Source organism: Micropterus dolomieu, linkage group LG07 (assembly GCF_021292245.1).
Source record: "Micropterus dolomieu isolate WLL.071019.BEF.003 ecotype Adirondacks linkage group LG07, ASM2129224v1, whole genome shotgun sequence".
NCBI classification, from domain to species: Eukaryota; Metazoa; Chordata; class Actinopteri; order Centrarchiformes; family Centrarchidae; genus Micropterus; species Micropterus dolomieu.
The window spans coordinates 6,055,145-6,074,195 of NC_060156.1; the positions used below are offsets into that span (position 1 = coordinate 6,055,145).

Genomic DNA, 19,051 nt, shown 5'->3' on the forward strand with positions numbered 1-19,051 from the left:
CACTAATAGGTTTAGAATGAACTCCTGGTTGCTATGGAGGAACACCTACCAGGTGTGGTTTATTTTCTCCAACTGGGCTTCGGTAAACCTATCTGGATAAATTGCATTCTTCATGCCTTGTCTGATTTTAGTCACAGGGCTGTTTGGTGACAGAAATGTGTGGATGGGAGCAACATTTTTAAGCTAATCCTGATGTTCCTTGCTATGTGTGTCAGGGAGGCTGGGAAAAGTGTGATCCAGAGCTAATCAGCACCGTCATGGAGTACTATCTGCAAATGAGGTGCAGCTCTGAGCCAATCTTCGAGGCCGCGGTTGATTTGTATGCCACGCTGAGAGGCACACAAACCTCCAGAGGTGAGGCATGTTTATAATATTGTAATACAGTATATAATTCAAAAGACTATGATATGGAATGAGCAGAGTGTAAAGCATTGAAATAATTGAGGGGTACTCCTATCAATATTTTTACTAAACTGAACAGTCCTTGACCTTAAAATTGTTCATTTTCCCACTCCAAAAGTTCTGATTACAGGTATCAATACCATAGTATACTCCATTACTAGCAAAACAGCATGACATAAAAATAGTCTGTTCTAATTAACCTCTACTTTGCTTCTCAGTGACCCAGACAGATGTTTAAGAAGCTGGAGAGCATTTGGTCAATGAGATTATGCTGTATACCTAAGGCTGATTGATTACTGCGAGAGAAGAGAGGGAGAGAGACAGCTGGTCTCACTGTCAATTTATCAGGTATTTCTGTATTTCCTGTCTGAGAAGGTTTTAGAAAGGATACACTCCTAGTTAAACTGAATCTCAGCTAGGGTCAGTCGTGTCCTTTGCTGCTTGCTGCTTATACAAACAAACTTGCTGCTTAAACAATCAAACACCAACAAAGAAATTCTACCTTGTCAAAGATTTTAACATTTTTGTGGACATTGACGGAAATGTGACCTCAATGTTAATACCTCTATCTCAAAAAGTGACTTACAGAAGGTAAGACCCACCGTGCTGTGGCGGGTGTAGTTAGGTTTTCTATCCAAAGATACAAAAATATAAATATTAGATTGACACACCAATCATTTACATTTTTTACCTTGTGAAAGTGAACAAACCCTGGCCTGTTTAAAGTAGCATGTGAGCTGCATGACATTTGCAAGTTTCATATTTGTTATACTGTACTTTTTCAAAGAGCTCCACTATAAGAAACATAAAAGTCATTAACAACATATTTCCAAGGAAAAGCTGGCTGTCAGTAAAATGCCCAACAAGATCTTTGCTCTTTTTCTCTTCCAGATCCCTTACTTTGAATTTGACAAGCTGAGAACTTAGGTCCAGTATCTTCACAACAAGAACATTCCCGCCATCTTCAAGTTCAGTTACTGATCTTACTCCTCAAGCATGCAAAAGTCTTACTCTTAAAGTGTAATACTGCCCTAGATGTTGTATAACAGTCTTGCAAAATGTCACACAAATGCAATGCAGTACATTCTGGTCTAGTAACCTGTGGGTCCATTTTCAATCATTGCCACAGTTTCCATGTTTCTCATTAACTTGCCATTCAAACCAATCGACTGATAAGTGTCAACAACAAAACATAGGATAAGTTGGAATCTCTTTTATTAATACCCCAAACATTTGATAATGTGTTAATAAAACTGAAACATCATTTATAAAATGTTTATGGAGGAATCTTTGAGGAAGGAGGCTGCAAGACTAGGAAGAAGAGACGTGAATAAAACAGTTGGGATGGATGAGGGAAAAGGATGGGCGGCACTGGGCAGGATACAGGAGAGCTACAGGTTGTGTGTCAGGGCAAAGTGAACATGGAAAAGAGGGAAGCTGACAGACAATAAGTAGGATTTTAATGAAAACAGTAGAGGGAGACTTGGTTAGACTTGTGTTTCCTTTCTGTTTTTCAAATGTTCTCTCTCCTCCTCAGCTATGGCTTTGGACGTCCTCCTGGTTCTAAAGCAACACACAACATGTTAACTAGTTAGTGTAACATTGTAAATATAGAAGGTAACACTGCCAGATGTATTGTTAGTGTGTGTGCATTCAGTGTGGGTCTGTGTTCACCTGGTATAAACAGGTGGCAACATAACAGTGCGGGGGTGCACTGTGAGGACAAGCTCTCCTCTGACAGCTTCCATCATTAGGTTCTGGAGGGTGTTCAGCAAAACATCTTCACTCATGTCAGCAGGCGCATGTTCAGTGTGCAGCGTGTTCTGTGTTTGGGGCCTGTTTCCCAAACATCCTGCAGTCCCCTCACTGTCCATTGTGTTGTGCTGTTCTGTCTGTCCAGCCGTTGTCTTGCTCAACAAAACCGGAGGTTGGGGTGTAGGGTGACAAGATGTGGGACAGGGAGGTGGAGGGAGAGAGGATGGAGATGAGGAGCAGTGAGAGGGACTAGTTTCTTGAAGCCGGTAGGTGATGGGCTTGGATGCCAAAGTAATCAGAGACTGGGTGAAGACTGGCTCATCAAGTATGTCCCTGGAAAGGGAGAGAGACTCATAAATACACACATATGATAAATATACCTTTCTTGCTACAGCGCTCTTAGCCTAACTCTATATCCAACCAAAAGCTAATCCTGAAATTCCATCCAATACCAAGCAAGAACGTACACTCCAGTGGGTAGGTCAAGGTGGATGTGTGGATGTAAGTCTTTACTGCATGTCTCTGGGTGTCTGTGAAAGTGTTACCTGAGCAGAGTGGTGAGTATGTGCATGGTGATGTCTCTCTCAGGGCCATGTGTCGGTGAAGGCAGCCTAGCAGGGAGGGGTGTGCTTGAAGAAGTGGTTTCAAGTTGCTGAGGCTTGACTGACTGGAGGCATCTTAGGAAGACAGCACAGATGCAAAACGTTTCTGCTACTACATAAAAAAATGGAGATCAGGCTCCTCTGGAAGGTTAATAGAAGTCACAACTTATTTCCTAAATCTTAAGTAAGTTTTTGTATGAACAAATTGTATCTATAAAGGACATTCGTATATAAAAAGTGTGCAATGTGTTACCTATAATGCTTATTAAACTGGTCTGGGAGGTATGTGAGGTAATCCTGAAGCCCATGGGAGTGTGCTGTAACCCGCAGATGCAGAAGAGCAGGTTGGGGGGGTTCAGGGCGCCTCCATACTCTTGCTGTTTCTCGCTGCGCCCGCTGCTCAGCTCTTGTCAGCTTGGTACATATTGTGCCCACTGTTTCACAACTACTACTGGCACAGATAGGAGGAAGAGTCTGGAGGGGAGAGAAAGAGCAACATAAAAAGGGGCAGTCAAAATGAAGCCATGCTCTCGAAGACAGGCCTCTCGTTTAGTCTATCGTAGTTACTGTCACATGTTTTTCATTGTATCTTGATATACTCATTTTACCTCCTTTTATCTTATCTTTTTTTTTTTTTCATCACTGTTTTAATGGTTTAATGTTTTATTTCTTGCCCTTATAGGGACAGGTGTTGCAAATCAGCAACTGCTAAAAACACTATGGTACGCACATTGGATTGCTGTTTTCAGTTTATATATGTCAGATGTATTGGTCCCTAATAAAATAAACCATAAATAAATCATATTTACAGAAATAATAGGACCACCTTGTATTTCCTGAGTGGTGGCCCTTTTCTTACTGGAGCTGCTAGAGGTACCTGTAACAAGGCAAAGGGGGAATATAGTGAAGAAGACTGTGGCATCACAGGCATAAAATATGACTTTGAATTTGAGGAAGGACCTTATCTATTAGAACTCCTTGGCAGTCAAGATTTTTGTCTGTGATGGTGAATTCAACTTGCTGTCTCTCTTTCTCTTCCTCCCAACGCTGCAAAGCATCATGATATCGAGTCAGTGTAGCTTGCTGAATAACCTGGAGAGGAAAGAAGAGGAGAGACCATGCACATCATCCATAATTTGCAGCAAACTAAATTTTAACTTTAAACAATGGTATGCCAAGCCAGGAGTAAAATGTTATTGAATATTGGAAACTAGGACCCTCGTGCCACTTTATGCAGCTTTAAATCTACACTAGCAGTGCAGTGGTACCTGGCAGACAATGTCTAGCTGATAAACAGTAGGGTAGTCAGTAGAAGTGAAGGTAAGGACACAAAGGGCACTCTCCTGTGGATGCAGACTTCCTCCTTCTGGATGGATCTGCACCACCTGACAAAACACAAAACATACAAAGACACACATGTAAACTACGTCAGCAGTGATATTACACTTGTGCCTCAAATTCGGGATTAATGTGTCACGTGGCACACTGAACAACCAAAGAAGAAAAATATGTGAGAATCTGCTGTCTATGACAGGCAGTTCGAGGCAAAGGGCGAGGATCTGCTTGTTTGTTCCTCAAAATGGTGAAATTTACACACATTCATAAAATGTTATTCCCAGGCACATCTTCCAGTACCTGGTGAATGCTCTGCTGGAGCAGACCCCATGTATAGTGGACAGTGTCTGTGGGGGACACATTGGTCAGGAAGAAAATTCTTGAAGATCGTGAGCACACAGGTATGTCGCCTAGAGAGAGTGTGTCCTCAGACAGGAATATCACCTGCACACACACACACATACACACACTGAGATGAATACATACAGTCTCAAATGTCAAAGACAGAAAGACAATGCGACTTATAAGGAGCAGAGCACTGGTATTCAGCAGAATAAATTCAAATTCAAATATGATTTGAAAAGAACAAGTACTGCTCTCACCTGTCCCGGGAAGGGAAGCCTCTGCACACAGGGTTGAGGTGCCTCAGTATCACTGCAGTTAAATGGGTTTGTGGAGCCCAGTGTAGGAGAATTATACCCACATCCCTCAAACCTCACCAGAGTGGATTCCCCATCCTGAACGTGGATTGGAATATCCATCTGGTGATACACAAAAACTTCAAAAAACTTCATGTAATTGTTTATCTGTGTATCTCAGTATACCAACTTCTGTTGTTGTTTTAATAACATGAGTTTCCGTCCCAGCTTGATTTCTAAATTGTTCTGATTATAATGCTTCATTGAAGAGAAACATGATGCCTACACTAAAAGCTGTCTAAACCAGTTGTAGCTAAGGTTTGAGGGGAAAGTGGTAAGAGGGCAGCAGAGATCAGACAGAGTATAGTTCAATCCTCACATGGTACATCTTAGCTTCCAATGGAGAGAAGATCCACTCCAGCATGGCTGTCTTCCCAGGTAGGACCTCTCCCTTTGGATTGAGGCAGCACAGCACTGGATGGTTAAAGTTGTCCACCTGTAGCTGTGACAATGCAGAAGTGTCCACCTCATAACGGACTGGCACTGCACCGCCATTGTGTAGTTCATACACCTGCAGGAAAAACAAAGACATACAAATCCGGGTTTTGTTTAGCCTTTTACAGACACTTTGGCTGTAACGTTAACAATTGAAAGCTGGAAACAAATTTATTGATAAAATCTCCCAGATTTTCCATAATAATTGGTTTATTCCACTAGATCAGTATGATCTTTCTAAAATTTGCTCCAAAAGTAAGCCCCAATACTGTAATTATCACTTTATCTTTGAATGAAAACAATAAAAATATTTTTTATTTCAGATTTTAGTGGTCAATTGCTGCTTAGTGGATAACATATTCTATGTTGATGTTTCAGTTGGACACCGTGAATAGACCTCACTTAATAGGCTTTATTAAACACACACCTGCCTTGGAGGAGTACAGTCCCCAATAGTTACAGAAGTGAAGACATGCCGCTTGGAGGGAAAGTGGAGATATGGTCTGTCTGTCTCCACAGTCACCCCCTGAAAGTTCAGCTGCACACAGAACCACAACACAAGCACACAATTTAACATAGAATATCTAACAAATATAAAGAGTTCACCATATTTAGTAATTTATTCGGCTACTGAATTTATCCAACCCTACATCAAATAAAACAGACAAATCTAGAATAGCACTACTGAAGCAAAATAACTGTGAATTATAGCAAAGAAACTATCATACTTTGAACTCTGGTTTTACCGGTATAGTCAAGCAAATTTTGTTTTTGTGTTGTGACTTGAAAAAATATGAGCCTTGTCTAAATGTATATGGAGTTCTGCTCTCACCAAGATCTCTCTGCCATAAGAAAGTTTGAACACAACAGGAAACCGATCTGTTCCAGCAAAGTCATGGCTGTGGACGAGGACAAAGTTTAGATTTCTTTGGGATTAGGTTATTAGTGTAATCTGATGACTAGAAGACAAGATAATTTGTATACATTTACTTTCAGGGCCAGAATAATTTTAGTTAACTAAGTTAAATTTTAGGTCACTCTCATCCGTGCCAACACCAGCTAATTCTTGCTGTTTCCTTTGCAATACTCTCTGACCTGTAGCTGAATTGTACTGCCCTCTGCTGGCCAGGGAGTAAAGTTCCAGAACGGGGAGAAATGCTGAACAGACGGTTGTCCTGAACCTGTGAAGATATTTATGCTTTGTGTCTAACGTTTTTAAAAGGATCAAAAAGGTAAAATTTTGAATTATATAAGTCAATTTCAATTCCAATGCCTGACCTTCATCTGGTACAGCTCATTGCTGCTGAACTCTCCTGTCTCGGCCCAGTATTCCAACTCAATCTGTTGATCCTCTGGAAACAAGAAGGCCCTAATAGTGAAGAGAAGGCCAAAAATCAGTAGAGCTCTACTTCACAGTCCATAGAAGTGTATGCTAAATGCAGTTATCTTTGACCTGAACCGATTTTATTTGCCACAGTCTGCTGTTCACTCACCAGTCTACAGAGATGGAGCCAGGGTTGTGAAACATCAACACAAAAGTCGAGGGGTCTGAATTCAAAGGAGCTGCACCAAAGCTGAAATCCAACACAGTGTTGGTAAAGATGGAAGGACAAGAGTGAAGACTAGAAACAGGAAGAGAGGACAAGAGATCTATTAAAAAGGTTGTAAGGATTGTAAAAATCAAACAAAAACTGGATGAAACCTAAGACCTTCACAACTCTCATTAAATAATCTATCGTGGTCTTTTATCGTTTTTGTTGTTGTTTAAATGAGAATAATAATCAAGTATAGTTCTGCCCCTAACCTGTGCTTGGTAGGGGTTCTATAAGTGAGTTCTGCAGGGGAGGGGTTGGAGAGCAGGTGCTCGTTGAGGCTGTCCAATGACAAGAGTTTCCACAGATGCACCTTGCTGAGTCTGTCCACACTGCCACTACTGCATACATCAATCACCTGTAGGGTGGGAAACACGCCCTTAGCCCGCACTTCACACACTGCTTGGGGAGGGGATGACACAAAGCCTGCGAAAAGAGAGACAGACTGATATAGAGAGGGAGATAGCAGGAAGTATCAAGTAATAAAAACATCAAAATATATTAGTGTGTGTGTGTGTGTGTGTGTGTGTGTGTGTGTGCGTGTGTGTGTGTTTTCTATCTACCACTAGCATTTAGTGTCTGGTAGCTGATGGTCCATATGTACTGGGCTCGTTTATGTGGTCTGACAGTGGATCGAAGCAGCATTGTGGAGTGTGAGGCAATGGTTCCCCTCTCACAGTCCAGCCGCAGGGCTAAAAGGGCCAAACGGGACATATTTAGTCCACAACTGTATATCTGTCTCAATCTTGGTCTTTCTGTTAGACCTACAGACCAGACAGGGAGGAGTCTTCATTCATGTTACTGACAACTGATAGATATCATGCACATACTGTACATAAAACGGCCACAAAAGAGAATACCAATTGGCACTGTCTCTGGGTCATAAATAGGCCCCTCATCCGGAAGTGTCTGCTGTACAGAGAGACAAAATGAGATGGGACAGGGGCTGTTGTTCACGAGAGGAACCTGAATTGACCGATAGCTTCCAACCAGAGTCTCCCCCACATCCAGAACCGCTTTCTCTGCCTAGGGAAGATAACAAACATGCACACACTGCTTGGTTTGATTCACTTCAAGAGTAATTCATGCCCCAAAAGCTGAATACGACACTCATTTGAATGTTGACATACAGTTCCAGTGCATGCACACAACGGCAGTCCCACCTCTATGAAGCCTTTAGAGCCCATTCCCACCACTTCAAGGGTAAGGTGTGACTTGTTACACCCAGGTGTCTGGATCGGCCAGAAAGACAGAGTGGGATTGAGTGTGTATGTTTTCTCTGCCAGTGGGCTGAAATACCATATCTGGACCTGTAAAGTCAACCAGTCAAGAACAATAGTAAGAAAAAACAGGTAAATAAAATCTGTTGCTAAGAATTAATTCTACAGTCTCTGCTTGCATAAACGTATCATTTGTTCAGTCTCTCACTGAGCTCTCATTAGGATGCAGTTCACCAGCATCTGGTTCAACAAAGATAAGCTCCTGGTCTGGCTCTGGAATGCTCCATTGGAACCTATCATAAAGGACAATCACAGAAAGCCAGCTGCAGACAAGATTAATGATGTTGGGATAAGTCCAGACTACAAACAGCACACTGACAAATGTCAGAAATCCAGCACTGGAAAATGCCTACCAACCGTAGAGGTAGTCGGCTGAGGTTCCTGATGTAGTGGGAGCGCTGTGTCCGTGAGCCCAGCGCTGTTGGCTGGAAATATAAACTGTTTCCTTCCAGAGACACATGCAGCTTTTCCACCACATTGACAACTGTCACTTCCTAAAGGACACAAATAAAGATGCACTGATTGACACCTGCAAGAACAATTTGACTTGTTTCCTCTGCGTTCCTGTGTGATATTACCTTTGTGTGCTGAGATTCATTGAGCTGAAGGTGTAATCTGAACCCCTGCTTGGGACTGTCTTCTGTGGGAGTTGTTCTGAGGGTGAGGATTTGATGATTCCCAGGCTGGATCAAACCACAGCTCGGCACTACAGACACAGATTCTGGCATGGCAGGGTTTGAGATGTGGTCCAGACAGAAAGTGAGGGGCAGGTCTCCACAATTTTGAAGGAGCACTGTCCGATAGGAAAGAACACTAAGGGCTGGGAATTCCTAAAAAGAACAGAATTTTCTTGTTGAAAATTTTCTGTCTTAGTGTATAGCAGTGTTACAATTTCCTTTATACTGTTTATAAAGGAAAATTTTACTTTGACAAGGCCTTCACATTTTTTCTAAGGGAAAATGATACATCAGCTTAAATACCATTTTAATGTTATGCTGTTTACTGAAGGAATGGCACAGACAGATATAGATAAAGGACAGAGTCAGAAAGACAGATATACTGTAGCATTTGTGTTCTCTCTCCTCCTTGTGTCTCACCACTCGAGGGGGCTTCAGGGTGCAGCAAGGGATGAAGTGCTCTTTGCCTGGCTGGAAGGAGTGTCCTACGACTCTAACAGTCACACACCAGGGTGGACACAGCAGTCGCTCCTCTATATGATTGTCCTGCAGCATCCAGAGAAGTATGAGAATAAAGGAGACAAACAACTCAAAAATAAGTCCATTCAAAGGACTTATTTTTGAGTTGTTTGTTCAAAAAGAAACGCACCATCGTTTGATGAGATGGAATTTTTACTGCAGATTATCCATCAACTTTACCTTGTAGTATGCAAAACACTCAAGCTGCGCTCCGTGCAGAGTATTGAGCTGCTTGGGGTCATAGGTCACCCTGAATGAGGTAGACTTCAGTGGAGCCAGGTCACATGATGAAGGAGAGACAGAAAACGGAGAATCTTGCGCAGCAGTCCACACCAGGCTGGAGCAGAATCACACGCAACAGAACCACCACAACCAAACAGAATGAGCAAGAAAACAACAAAACAGATATTCTAGTCAAGTTATAGAGATAAAAACTTGTAGTTTATGTAGTGCCGTAGTGAGAAGTCAAGCAGGTAGTACTTGCACCTGAGTTTCCCCTTGGTATGGTTGGTGATGGACACAGCCTGAGAGGAAGAGGATGAAGTAGACAAAGAAGAGGATATTTTGTGATTAAACAGTAGCTCACTGGGCACCACAGTTACATGTGGAGATGATACAGAAGAACTGGAAGAGACTGGATCCATGCACCCCAAGCAGGACTGGTAATATTCCTCCATGGAAGTTCTCGACACAACACCAGCACTGTCCGATCTCTTTTGTGCCTGCTAGAAAATGACACAGAGAAAGATTTGGGGAGACAATAATAAACCTAAACTGTGCCCTTTGCCAGTGACATTTGGTAGTCTTTTGCACTTTACCTCCTCCGGGGGACAGATCACTCCCTCTTGGTCCAAGTGTACATTATGATCTTGCTTCATGTCACTGACAATGTCCTGTCCGCGGTACCAGTGGAGCTCGTACAAAACCAAGTGTTCAGGTTTCAGTGTGGCGGGTTTTTGGAGCTCTGAGTGACAGGTACCAATCAGGTCAAGCATCATGGGTTCCTACAGGGACATTAGGTAGTTAGATAGAATGAACAGTATTGATGATGTTTGTGTATGTGTGCTGTAAGTGTGTATGCATCTGCATATTGGCTCCTACCCTGTGCAGTATGAGACATGCCACTCTTCTGTGATGTGCAATAGGCTGTGTGGGCCTATACACCACCTTCAGTGTGGCACGACTATGTGGGTGTACAGTGCCACTTGCTGGCTGGATTGTGAACACACTGTGGCCACTACAGTCAAGATCCCATTGGTAGACAGCCAAAACGGGCGAAGAATTAACCAGTTCCACTGTCTGTACAACTGCTGCTCCTTCCTCAACACAGCCAAAGTCCACCACAGAGGAGGACATGGAAACTTTGGGACCTAGTTACAAAAATTTATATTTATCAATAATTACATGTATCTAATTCTAGATTCTGAGTTAAGGAAGTTGAACAATAAGCTAGTGGAGTACGCATTTATACAAAACAATACATTTATAGATTGTGTATGTATCTCACCCACCTAGGCAGTTTCCAGTGAGTTTGAGCAGAGTTTTGTTGAGCGCCCCTCTACATTTTAGAGATAAGTACTCGACAGAGACAGTATCCACCACAGCAGGAGTATAGGTAACTGTAGCCCGTAGTGATCCACCAGGCCTCACCTTTCCACTAGTCACATCACAGCTGAACTCTGACCCCAACAAATGCACGTTACTGGACAATCGTGAAAGAGAGACAGACGCAGTTACCTGGAGGAGAGGGGCGAAAAGAGAGATGAGAGGGAGGGCCGTTGAGAGTGTACATCTCCAGTTGTCTTTGTCCACTACTCACAGGGGAGGGGTTGAAGATGTCAAAAGATTTCTGTAAGCTTTGACCAATTGCCACAGAGCCAAAGTGCAGCACTGGACCACACTGTTCTTTTTCATCCTTGGTATTTGGATTTCTCAGCTGAAGACATGGGTACTTGGCTGAAAAGGACAGCAGAGGCAAGACAAGAGGCATTTCAGAGAGTGCTTGATCAATATATCAAAAGTGAAAATGTGATTACAACAAATATGGAACATGCATCTCAAACTAACATAGCTTTACACACAAAGATCATTTGGGTAAAATCAATGGCTTATAGAACTATTGATCTATTCATTTTATCTTGTCCTGTCTCAGCTGCTAATTGCATTACCTAGTCCCTGCAGAAGCACAGTACAACAGCTCTCTGTTTTGTCCCCTTCTTCTCCAAACCTGCAGTTGGCCTGTTGCTGATACACCACCGCCTCTTGTGGCCGGAAGACCACAGTGATGTCACACTCCTGGCCCGGCATCAACAGGCCTTGCTCAGGGCTTAGCTGGAACGGTGCTGCACACTCCCACTGGAAGCATGTCTGGAGTTTACTGGGAGAAGAAGAGTATGAAAGAGTCAACAGATTGTTTTGTTTATCTGCAAAGCACACTTTCCTCATTTACTCCCGGGTTATTCATCCCTCTTACATTCCTGCATTAGTCTAAAACACACTCATATGTACCTGACATTTCTGAGCATGAAAGTAGCACATGAGGAGTGCTGAACAGCACAGAGTGGCAGCAGCACAGAGTCAGGGACCTCCAGGGCATGACAGGGAATGGTGGCACGGAGACATACCTGGAAACTGCCATCTTTACCTTGAAACTCAATGCTGTCTTCATACTCACACTGTCCCATGAAGTCAGAAAGACACACAAACACAGATAAAAGACATGTGATAGGTATCTCTTGCTAGTATATATGTAAATTAAGTGTTTCATCTTTTTACAGCTATATATGCATCTTGTGGTGTTGTGTCGTTTTGTTCACAGAGCATTCTCTCCTCAACAAAGAAAAACACAATACATTCAAAATACTGATGCGATCTATTAAAGGCTGCAATTCTGTATCAGTGTGTGATGTGTTACCCTTTGGAGTGGTCTAAAGGTGATTGGCATTGAGTAGGAAGTCCCTGGGCTGAGAACAATTATCTGGGGGATCAAGGTGGTGAAAAACTTGGACTCTGGAGGCCTGTAAGGAGACAAAGATAGGATATGTTGGAGTCTGTGGAAACTCATCAAATTTATATTGCATTGCTTGGAAGTAAACAATATCACATAACTGTTGTGTGTGTTTGTGTAAATGTGTGTTTGTAAAACCTGATGTGTAGCTTCTGCAGCTTGCTATGAGTATTCTTTAACACTAATGTCTTGGTGAACTCTCCTTGCAGGTCCCAGTCTTCCCAGACCAGCTCTCGCTTCATTTCCAACCCTAAGAAGCAGTTTCTTTGGCTGGATACTTGTCGCAGGCGCTTTCCACCCCGATGCTTCTGGCGAATCCCTGGATCCTGCTAGGTGTTGCAGAAGGTAAGAGTTTTGGAAAAAGACATAGATAGATGACTTTTCAAGAAACTGAAAACGATGTATTTGGCCATTACAAATTGAACATTTAGTATGTTATGTTTATTGTAGAGCTTAAATAACTATACTGATAGCACTGAGTTGTGTAATTTAGACTCTTATTACATTTGTGAGACAGACCACTAAGACAGGAATGGAGTCAGTCATAAATCAGTATGTTTTTTGCACCTGTCATTATGTCAGGACAGCTGATAATGAATACACATATGAGATCAATTTTATTTCAATGCGGTGTTGACCAGTAGACACCAGCTCATGTGTAACTGTTTTAGGACATATGAAGTAAACTTATGTTAACTGTGAAAAATGTCATTAAGGACTTGTATGGTGCATCCTCTCTGCCATCGTCCCTTCAGTAGAAGCCCACATAATTGTTGTAGGTACTATATTAAATAGGCAGAGAGAAATGACAGCTTTATAATGACTTACAGATGTAGGAATAGACTGCTGTGGCTCATGAAGCATTTAATAATAATAATAGCTTAATTATGGAGGAATATAAACTGATCACATTTAATCTATTTTAGTGAAAGTGAAATGTCAGTTACAAAGTAAAATCCACACTTTATTAAAGATGCCAAGATGATTCTAGTCAACTTTAGTTAACTTACTTTGATATCCTTCCCAGCGGTGGAGGATTTCCATGGTGCACCTGAACCCAAGGTGTCAGAGCCCCGAACCTCAGCTAACATGGCTGTAGAAAGAGAGCAGACATTTAACGTTAGACATTTTTGAAATACAAATTACTTTTTTTGTGGCGGCCTAAGGATTTGTTATTTCACAGAGTTGGCACATATATTCAAGTCTCACTTGAACTAAAAAAAATAGCTAGCTAACGTTAATCCACGTTAACAGTTACATCTAAGAGCACGTTTAGACAAATTAAGACGATAACACAGGCCGTAGAAAGCTGACAGCTGTTAAGCAAACAGACTTACGTTATTGTTAAACTAAGCACGGCTAGTGTATATAGACTAATCAGTACCTTTCAAACGCCAAAAAAATAAAGCTTGCAAACTACTGCTATTTATTCCATTTGAGTTATGAAAACACCAACCAACAACAGGCACTGGGATGGGTTTGAGAAGTTTGTCGGGCACGGCGTCACCCTGGCAACAAGTACCTGTTTGCATCGCCCTAGTAATTACGGCAGCCGAGGAGGCAGTTCGCGAACTGGTTGTATTTATAAATACAGGGAGTGTTTACATTCAGGACACAATATATATGAGTTGTAGTTATTAAGGAGTTGTGATCATCCCCAAACCAGGAAGCAACTCAGGTTCCTCCTTCTTGTCTGAACTATCCCTGTAATTATACGTCGCATTCGCTGATATTCAGTCTCTCTCTCTCTCTCTCTCTCTGTACATACAGGTGTGACACCAAAATGTGTGACCTATCAGATTCTATGACCCAAATGGGAAGTTTAGCGCCAGAGGCTTTGTTGACGATGAGAAGCAAGTGGAGTTTGGTTGGGTTTAGGCAACAAAAGTACTTGGTTGGGTTTAGGCACCAAAAGTAATTGGTTATGGTTAGGAAAACATCGTCGTTTGGGTGAAGTCACATAATCTGATAGGTCACAGATTTTGGTGTTACACCGGACCCAAAACACACGAATTGAATTTTTTTCCGCAACCTATTCCTCAAAACAAAACCACACACAAAAAGACACTAGTGTTGCTTTTAATGTGAAATATATTAAATTATATAGTGTTAAATTATATTGACAACATTTAAACAAGCTTAAAATGAGAACAGTTTACAAAATACAGAGAAAATGCCACATTAACAGTTCATTTCAAATACCACATGCATCCACTTTTTTGTACTTGTGTGGTTTTCAGTAAATATGACATGCAGTTTCAAGAAGATAACACAAAAGAAAGCTGAATATTGTAGGCCTACACCGAAAATTCATCACCAAATTGTCAAAAATAACCAACAATAGCAATAATTTCATTTGCCTTGCCACAAGTAATTCCCTTCAACTGAGTGAATATGAATACATTTTGTGTAAAGTCTTCATAAAAGTATGAACTTTTTAGTGGAATATTGGTCCAGCATTTGTAACAGGGATACACAAATAACAATCTAACACTGACACTCTTTACAACCTGAGTCTACAAGTTAATTTTTCTCTCTCTCTTTTTCCATGAAAGTGCTATTACCCCCCTCCCCTTTCATACAGTTTGAGTACATGTACATTCATACATAAATGAATGTATTACAGATGACAGGAAAGGAACATAGGCTTTCAATTTGTTTGTACTGTTTAACTAGCAAGTAAATCATGCACAGATATTACCACAATATGTCAAAATTACAGTATTTGTTGATTCTGAAGTCATAACTTCTGGTTTACTGACTATTAAACCACTAGATGTCCAGGTATATAAAGATGGCATTTTCCTGGTTCGATGTAATCAGTTTTGATATTCAGCCCTATGTGCAGATGTTGACATACTCTTTTGCTAAGTTGGGTGCTCCAGATACAGATACGGCACTATGAAACGGCTGTGAAAAATGAATGATCCTCTTTATGCTAGCATAATTGTGCACCTGATTGCATTGTGTATTGTCTTCTCAAGAGTAATAAATGTACAATAAAAACATGCAGAACTTTATTACTATGGGAAAACCCCACTCCTTGTTATTGGGCCTCCCTCCTCTAGCTCCTCCTCTGAGTAAGAGCCATAGTTCCCTGTTTCTCCTCCAGCATGCCTCATGAAGCCAGGGCCAAAAGAACTTGCCCTCAGCACCTCTATCTCCTCTTTTTCATCCTCGTCCTCCCCTTCTATCTCCTCTTCCTCCTCAAGGCTGGAGCTGTGTGAATCAGTCTGAGGCTTGGCGCTGTGTATATCCATGTCAGTTCTGTCTGTGTCAGTCACTGGGGAGGTCGGGTTTGCTTGTTCCTTGGCTTTACGACTTCTCTTCCACTTCATACGTCTGTTCTGGAACCAGATCTTAACCTAGTGAAACAGGAATCATGACAGTTAAACAGTGTAAACATATTTGGTTGTGTGGGGTTCAAGAAAAAAAATCTTCTCTTAAATATTTTGTTGCTGGGGAGGTGAAGCATGTAAAAAAAGAGGCAAAACACGATTTCTGTGTCTTAAATAAAGATGGCAGTAAACAAACTTACACATATAGTACATTGGGAGAGCACTTTTGTGAGCAGGAATTTAACTCAGTTCATAACTAGCCTACTTTAGGTCTTACAAAACACAAACAGTTTGTGGCCATGCAAAATGTCACATTACAGCATCATATAGCAGTGCCACTCTTGCTCAATCAAAAATATTTCTTATTGGTTACAATGACAATCACTACAATGTTGCATATCATTCAATTATCATAAAGTCAAAGTTTTTTCAACTGCCTCCTTAAGGAAAATGAGTGAGGATGAAGCTAGATATGTACTGCAATAAATGTTAAACTATCACCTAGTAAACAATTTAATGTTACCACCTTTCCACTTGTTTGCACCCATGCTGTTGACTGCCAGTTTTATGGCAGCATAGTTGAACTAAATTAGATTTTTTTGTCAATATTTATTTTAACCTAGAAACAATAAGCCTTCATTTTAGGCGTTGCTTAGGTTAAGTTAAGTTTTAGCTTGAAAGAAAAGCCAGATGGTGTTTTAAAATAAAAATATAATGTAATAGATGAAAAATGCCTTTTTTTTCAAGTAATTAACATTGGCTGGTAGAACCGAGCATGTTTACTGTTCACTCATATTCATAACTCACCTTTTACAAAACATAGAGGTAATTCAGTAACAGAAGTGTGCCAATATTGGCTGAAATAAGTGATGTCACTGTTGTCTTGTCAGTTCAGTATAGATAGTCAAGATTAAAACAATGCTCATCAGGAGTTAACTGTTTTGTAATGATGGTAATGAGGTAACGGCTTGTTTTTGTTTGTTATTTTAGCAAATAGTGGGCTTCCAAAGAAATCCCTGACCAAGGCCTCTAAAAGGCAAAAGCATCAATTCAATAAGTTACTATAGTACTTTGCAGCATGAAGCTGTAGATAACTTGACAGAGACTAGGAAGGACAGGGATGATGGCAATATACACTGAAATAATGTACCATTTGATACAATAATAAAACACAGCACATCCTACACACTCTGATTCTCTCACCTGAGTCTCAGTCAGCATGAGAGTGGTGGCCACCTCAAAGCGTTTAGGCCTGGACAGGTACTTGTTGAGTTTGAACTGGTTTTCTAGTTGCAGTAGCTGCTGGCTGGTGAAAGCTGTCCTGGGTCTCCGACACTTCCCAAACAAACCTGCCTGGGCTATGGCTGAGAGGGGAAAACAGACACAAACAGTAGCAGAGAGTATGGTTATTCTGTGCATTTGTCTTTGTTTCAATTTGATCACTTTCATCTATTTCTGTGCCTCCATGTTATTTTAAAGAATGGGCCTACAAGAAAGGACAGATCCAAAATATTCCAGTTTGGTTTCCCTGTCATTGTTTGGATTCCACGGGCCTGCCTGTATCTTCTGTATCCTCTGTCCGTTAACATTTATTGCCGTGACGTTGTGGTGAGAGGATATTGCTTTGGAGGGATAATAAACCATCAGGAGGACCATTACCTTAATGAAAACACTGTAAATGTTATCAATTGATTAAGGAGTAGCCTAGGTCTGTTTCAGGTGTTACCTTTACCGTAAATGTTGGGTTATTTTTATGAGAGGAACTGTCCTTCAGACAGCATCTCAATGCCACAGTCCTTTCAAACCCAAACCATCACACATGTGTTTGAAGGCTCTAAAAAACATAAACACAAATGTGCTGTAGGGCCATGGACATACTTTAAATAAGAATTTAAAGTAAAGGGAGACAAATGTGTCAATCTGTTTTTAGCATAGTATTAAACAAATTGTTGTTGTTGTTGTTGTTGTTGTTGTTGTTGTTATTATTATCATTATTATTATTATTATTATCACTTTAAAGCTGAGCAAACTATGACCTTTAAGATATCAAAGATTTTAATGGAATTCTTTAAACTTTATCCACAAACTCAGAGTGCATAAACATAATTGAATCTTTGCATCTCTGAAGCCCCTAAAATCAGCCGGGTTTACCTGTTCGCACAAGATTGTAAAAAAAAAAAAATCACCATTTAAGGTAGTCTAAATATACGACTTTAAGGGCTCCAAACCATCTTAAATTGCAGGAAAGTGTATAACAGGAGACAGGGAGATTCGCTCACCACCATATTCTCCGACTCTGGGTATCATCATCCCGGCTCTGATCCAGGGCTCCAGCGCGTGCGTCGCGGCCACGGTGGCCCCCTTCAGCTGCTCCGGGTATGGTTGGACCAGTTGCGTGAAGCCGGGGTATATGAAGGCGTGGTGTTGGCCTCCGAGAGCCGCCAGAGGATACATGGAGCCCGGGTGCATTCCGAGGAGACCGCCTTGGTGCAGAGCAGTGAATGCTGACTGGGACAAGTTGAAGAGCTGGGATTTGGATAGGACTCCTGGCTGGGCTGAAGAGGAGATTGTTGGGTTTGGATGAGGGGAGGGCGTCTCTGAACCGCGGTTTGACACCGGACTGCCGTCGGGGCTCCTGCTGTAATACAACCCCGGGGACGCACCGTCGCTGTCAGTCCTCTGTTCCACGTCGTGCGCCAGTAGCGCATCAATGCGAAAGTTTTTAGATTTCTCCATGGTGGTAGTCATTCTGTCCCACAACGTTTCCAGTTATCAGATGGTGTTAATTTGTTTATTTTAAAAAAAACCCTCCTGTTAAGAAGTAACTCCCTCTGATGAACTTTAAATTGGTCTCTAATTTCTGAACATACTACAGAAACTGCTATATTGTCACTCCTCTCCCCTTATGAAATGTCTTCTTTCTGACCTACTCCACTTAAGCGCTGTGCACAAAAACCACTTCACTCACTCCAGGAGTGAGCTGAAGAATTACTGGCACCCAACAGCGCTGTAAAGTTTGCTCCATTGTGATTGGCCAGAGCCCTGGAGCTCGAGGGCAGGCTATACGTTTTATTCTAAGGGGTTAATTATAGGCAATGGCGTATCAGCTGAATATGTGGAATTCTAGAAAAATAAGAAATACTACTCAGTTCAGCAAAATTATAAACATACTTCTATAGTAGGAGGTTATAAGCAACATTTTCTGTTTAAGTTCCTTTTTTCGTAAGCTTTCAGACTCCTATTAATATAGAAAAATACTGTGTTTTCTTTCTTTCTTTCTCTCTTTCTTTCTTTCTTTTCTTCAGTTTGTCTGTTATCTGTCTGACAGTCCTCAAATGTCATCCCTGCCTCAGGTGTGACTGACTTGTAATCTTCTCACACACTTTTGCGCACACACGCACACACACACAC

At 41.4% G+C, this 19,051-nt stretch overlaps 3 protein-coding genes across 9 annotated transcripts in view; all 3 read right to left on the reverse strand.

The window, feature by feature from the left end:
* Positions 1–1,600: 1,600 nt before the first annotated feature.
* cfap65 (cilia and flagella associated protein 65) lies at positions 1,601–13,819 on the reverse strand. Of its 7 annotated transcripts, none has more exons than XM_046054788.1 (35): positions 13,759–13,819; positions 13,313–13,395; positions 12,441–12,628; positions 12,210–12,312; positions 11,804–11,970; positions 11,464–11,672; positions 11,115–11,251; positions 10,807–11,032; positions 10,397–10,665; positions 10,114–10,299; positions 9,782–10,020; positions 9,476–9,632; positions 9,197–9,322; positions 8,678–8,929; positions 8,457–8,593; positions 8,248–8,332; positions 7,983–8,129; positions 7,680–7,845; positions 7,383–7,511; positions 7,032–7,245; positions 6,721–6,849; positions 6,506–6,596; positions 6,323–6,408; positions 6,060–6,126; positions 5,655–5,765; positions 5,112–5,303; positions 4,697–4,855; positions 4,395–4,538; positions 4,028–4,144; positions 3,720–3,851; positions 3,586–3,636; positions 3,013–3,233; positions 2,703–2,834; positions 2,077–2,490; positions 1,601–1,965 (listed from the first exon to the last, which is right to left on the reverse strand). In XM_046054788.1, the coding sequence occupies exons 2-35, from the start codon at positions 13,391–13,393 to the stop codon at positions 1,890–1,892; spliced, it is 5,340 nt and encodes a 1,779-aa protein (XP_045910744.1). In that variant the 5' UTR covers positions 13,394–13,395; positions 13,759–13,819; the 3' UTR covers positions 1,601–1,889. The 7 variants fall into 7 exon arrangements, with proteins under 7 accessions (XP_045910744.1, XP_045910743.1, XP_045910741.1 ...); XM_046054787.1 differs by having other exon boundaries at positions 9,782–10,017; positions 12,441–12,631; XM_046054785.1 differs by having other exon boundaries at positions 12,441–12,631.
* A 612-nt stretch (positions 13,820–14,431) lies between these two features.
* On the reverse strand, positions 14,432–18,398 carry LOC123973962 (motor neuron and pancreas homeobox protein 1-like). The gene is made up of 3 exons (XM_046054362.1): positions 17,920–18,398; positions 16,844–17,004; positions 14,432–15,667 (listed from the first exon to the last, which is right to left on the reverse strand). Exons 1-3 carry the CDS (start codon positions 18,386–18,388, stop codon positions 15,326–15,328), a joined length of 972 nt encoding a protein of 323 aa, XP_045910318.1. The 5' UTR covers positions 18,389–18,398; the 3' UTR covers positions 14,432–15,325.
* Positions 18,399–18,600: 202 nt separating this feature from the next.
* Positions 18,601–19,051, reverse strand: part of LOC123974050 (cilia- and flagella-associated protein 65-like) — a 6,431-nt gene continuing 5,980 nt past the window's right edge. The window contains exon 18 of the mRNA XM_046054468.1: positions 18,601–18,714. Within this exon, the coding sequence (XP_045910424.1) occupies positions 18,601–18,714 (114 nt within the window). The remainder of the gene's footprint in view (positions 18,715–19,051) is intronic.

What these genes read in the sequence shown, in the direction of transcription:
- cfap65 (XM_046054785.1), bottom strand. Translation starts at nt 13,393, where the DNA reads ATGTTAGCTGAGGTTCGGGGCTCTGACACCTTGGGTTCAGGTGCACCA. An exon ending in GGCTTCCCTTCCCGGGACAG is followed by an intron (nt 4,539 to 4,696) that starts GTGAGAGCAGTA and finishes GTGTGTGTGCAG; the next exon opens with GTGATATTCCTGTCTGAGGA. An exon ending in AGCTAGACATTGTCTGCCAG is followed by an intron (nt 3,852 to 4,027) that starts GTACCACTGCAC and finishes TTTCCTCTCCAG; the next exon opens with GTTATTCAGCAAGCTACACT.
- LOC123973962 (XM_046054362.1), bottom strand. Translation starts at nt 18,388, where the DNA reads ATGACTACCACCATGGAGAAATCTAAAAACTTTCGCATTGATGCGCTA. An exon ending in CAGAGTCGGAGAATATGGTG is followed by an intron (nt 17,005 to 17,919) that starts GTGAGCGAATCT and finishes TTCCCCTCTCAG; the next exon opens with CCATAGCCCAGGCAGGTTTG. An exon ending in TCATGCTGACTGAGACTCAG is followed by an intron (nt 15,668 to 16,843) that starts GTGAGAGAATCA and finishes CTGTTTCACTAG; the next exon opens with GTTAAGATCTGGTTCCAGAA.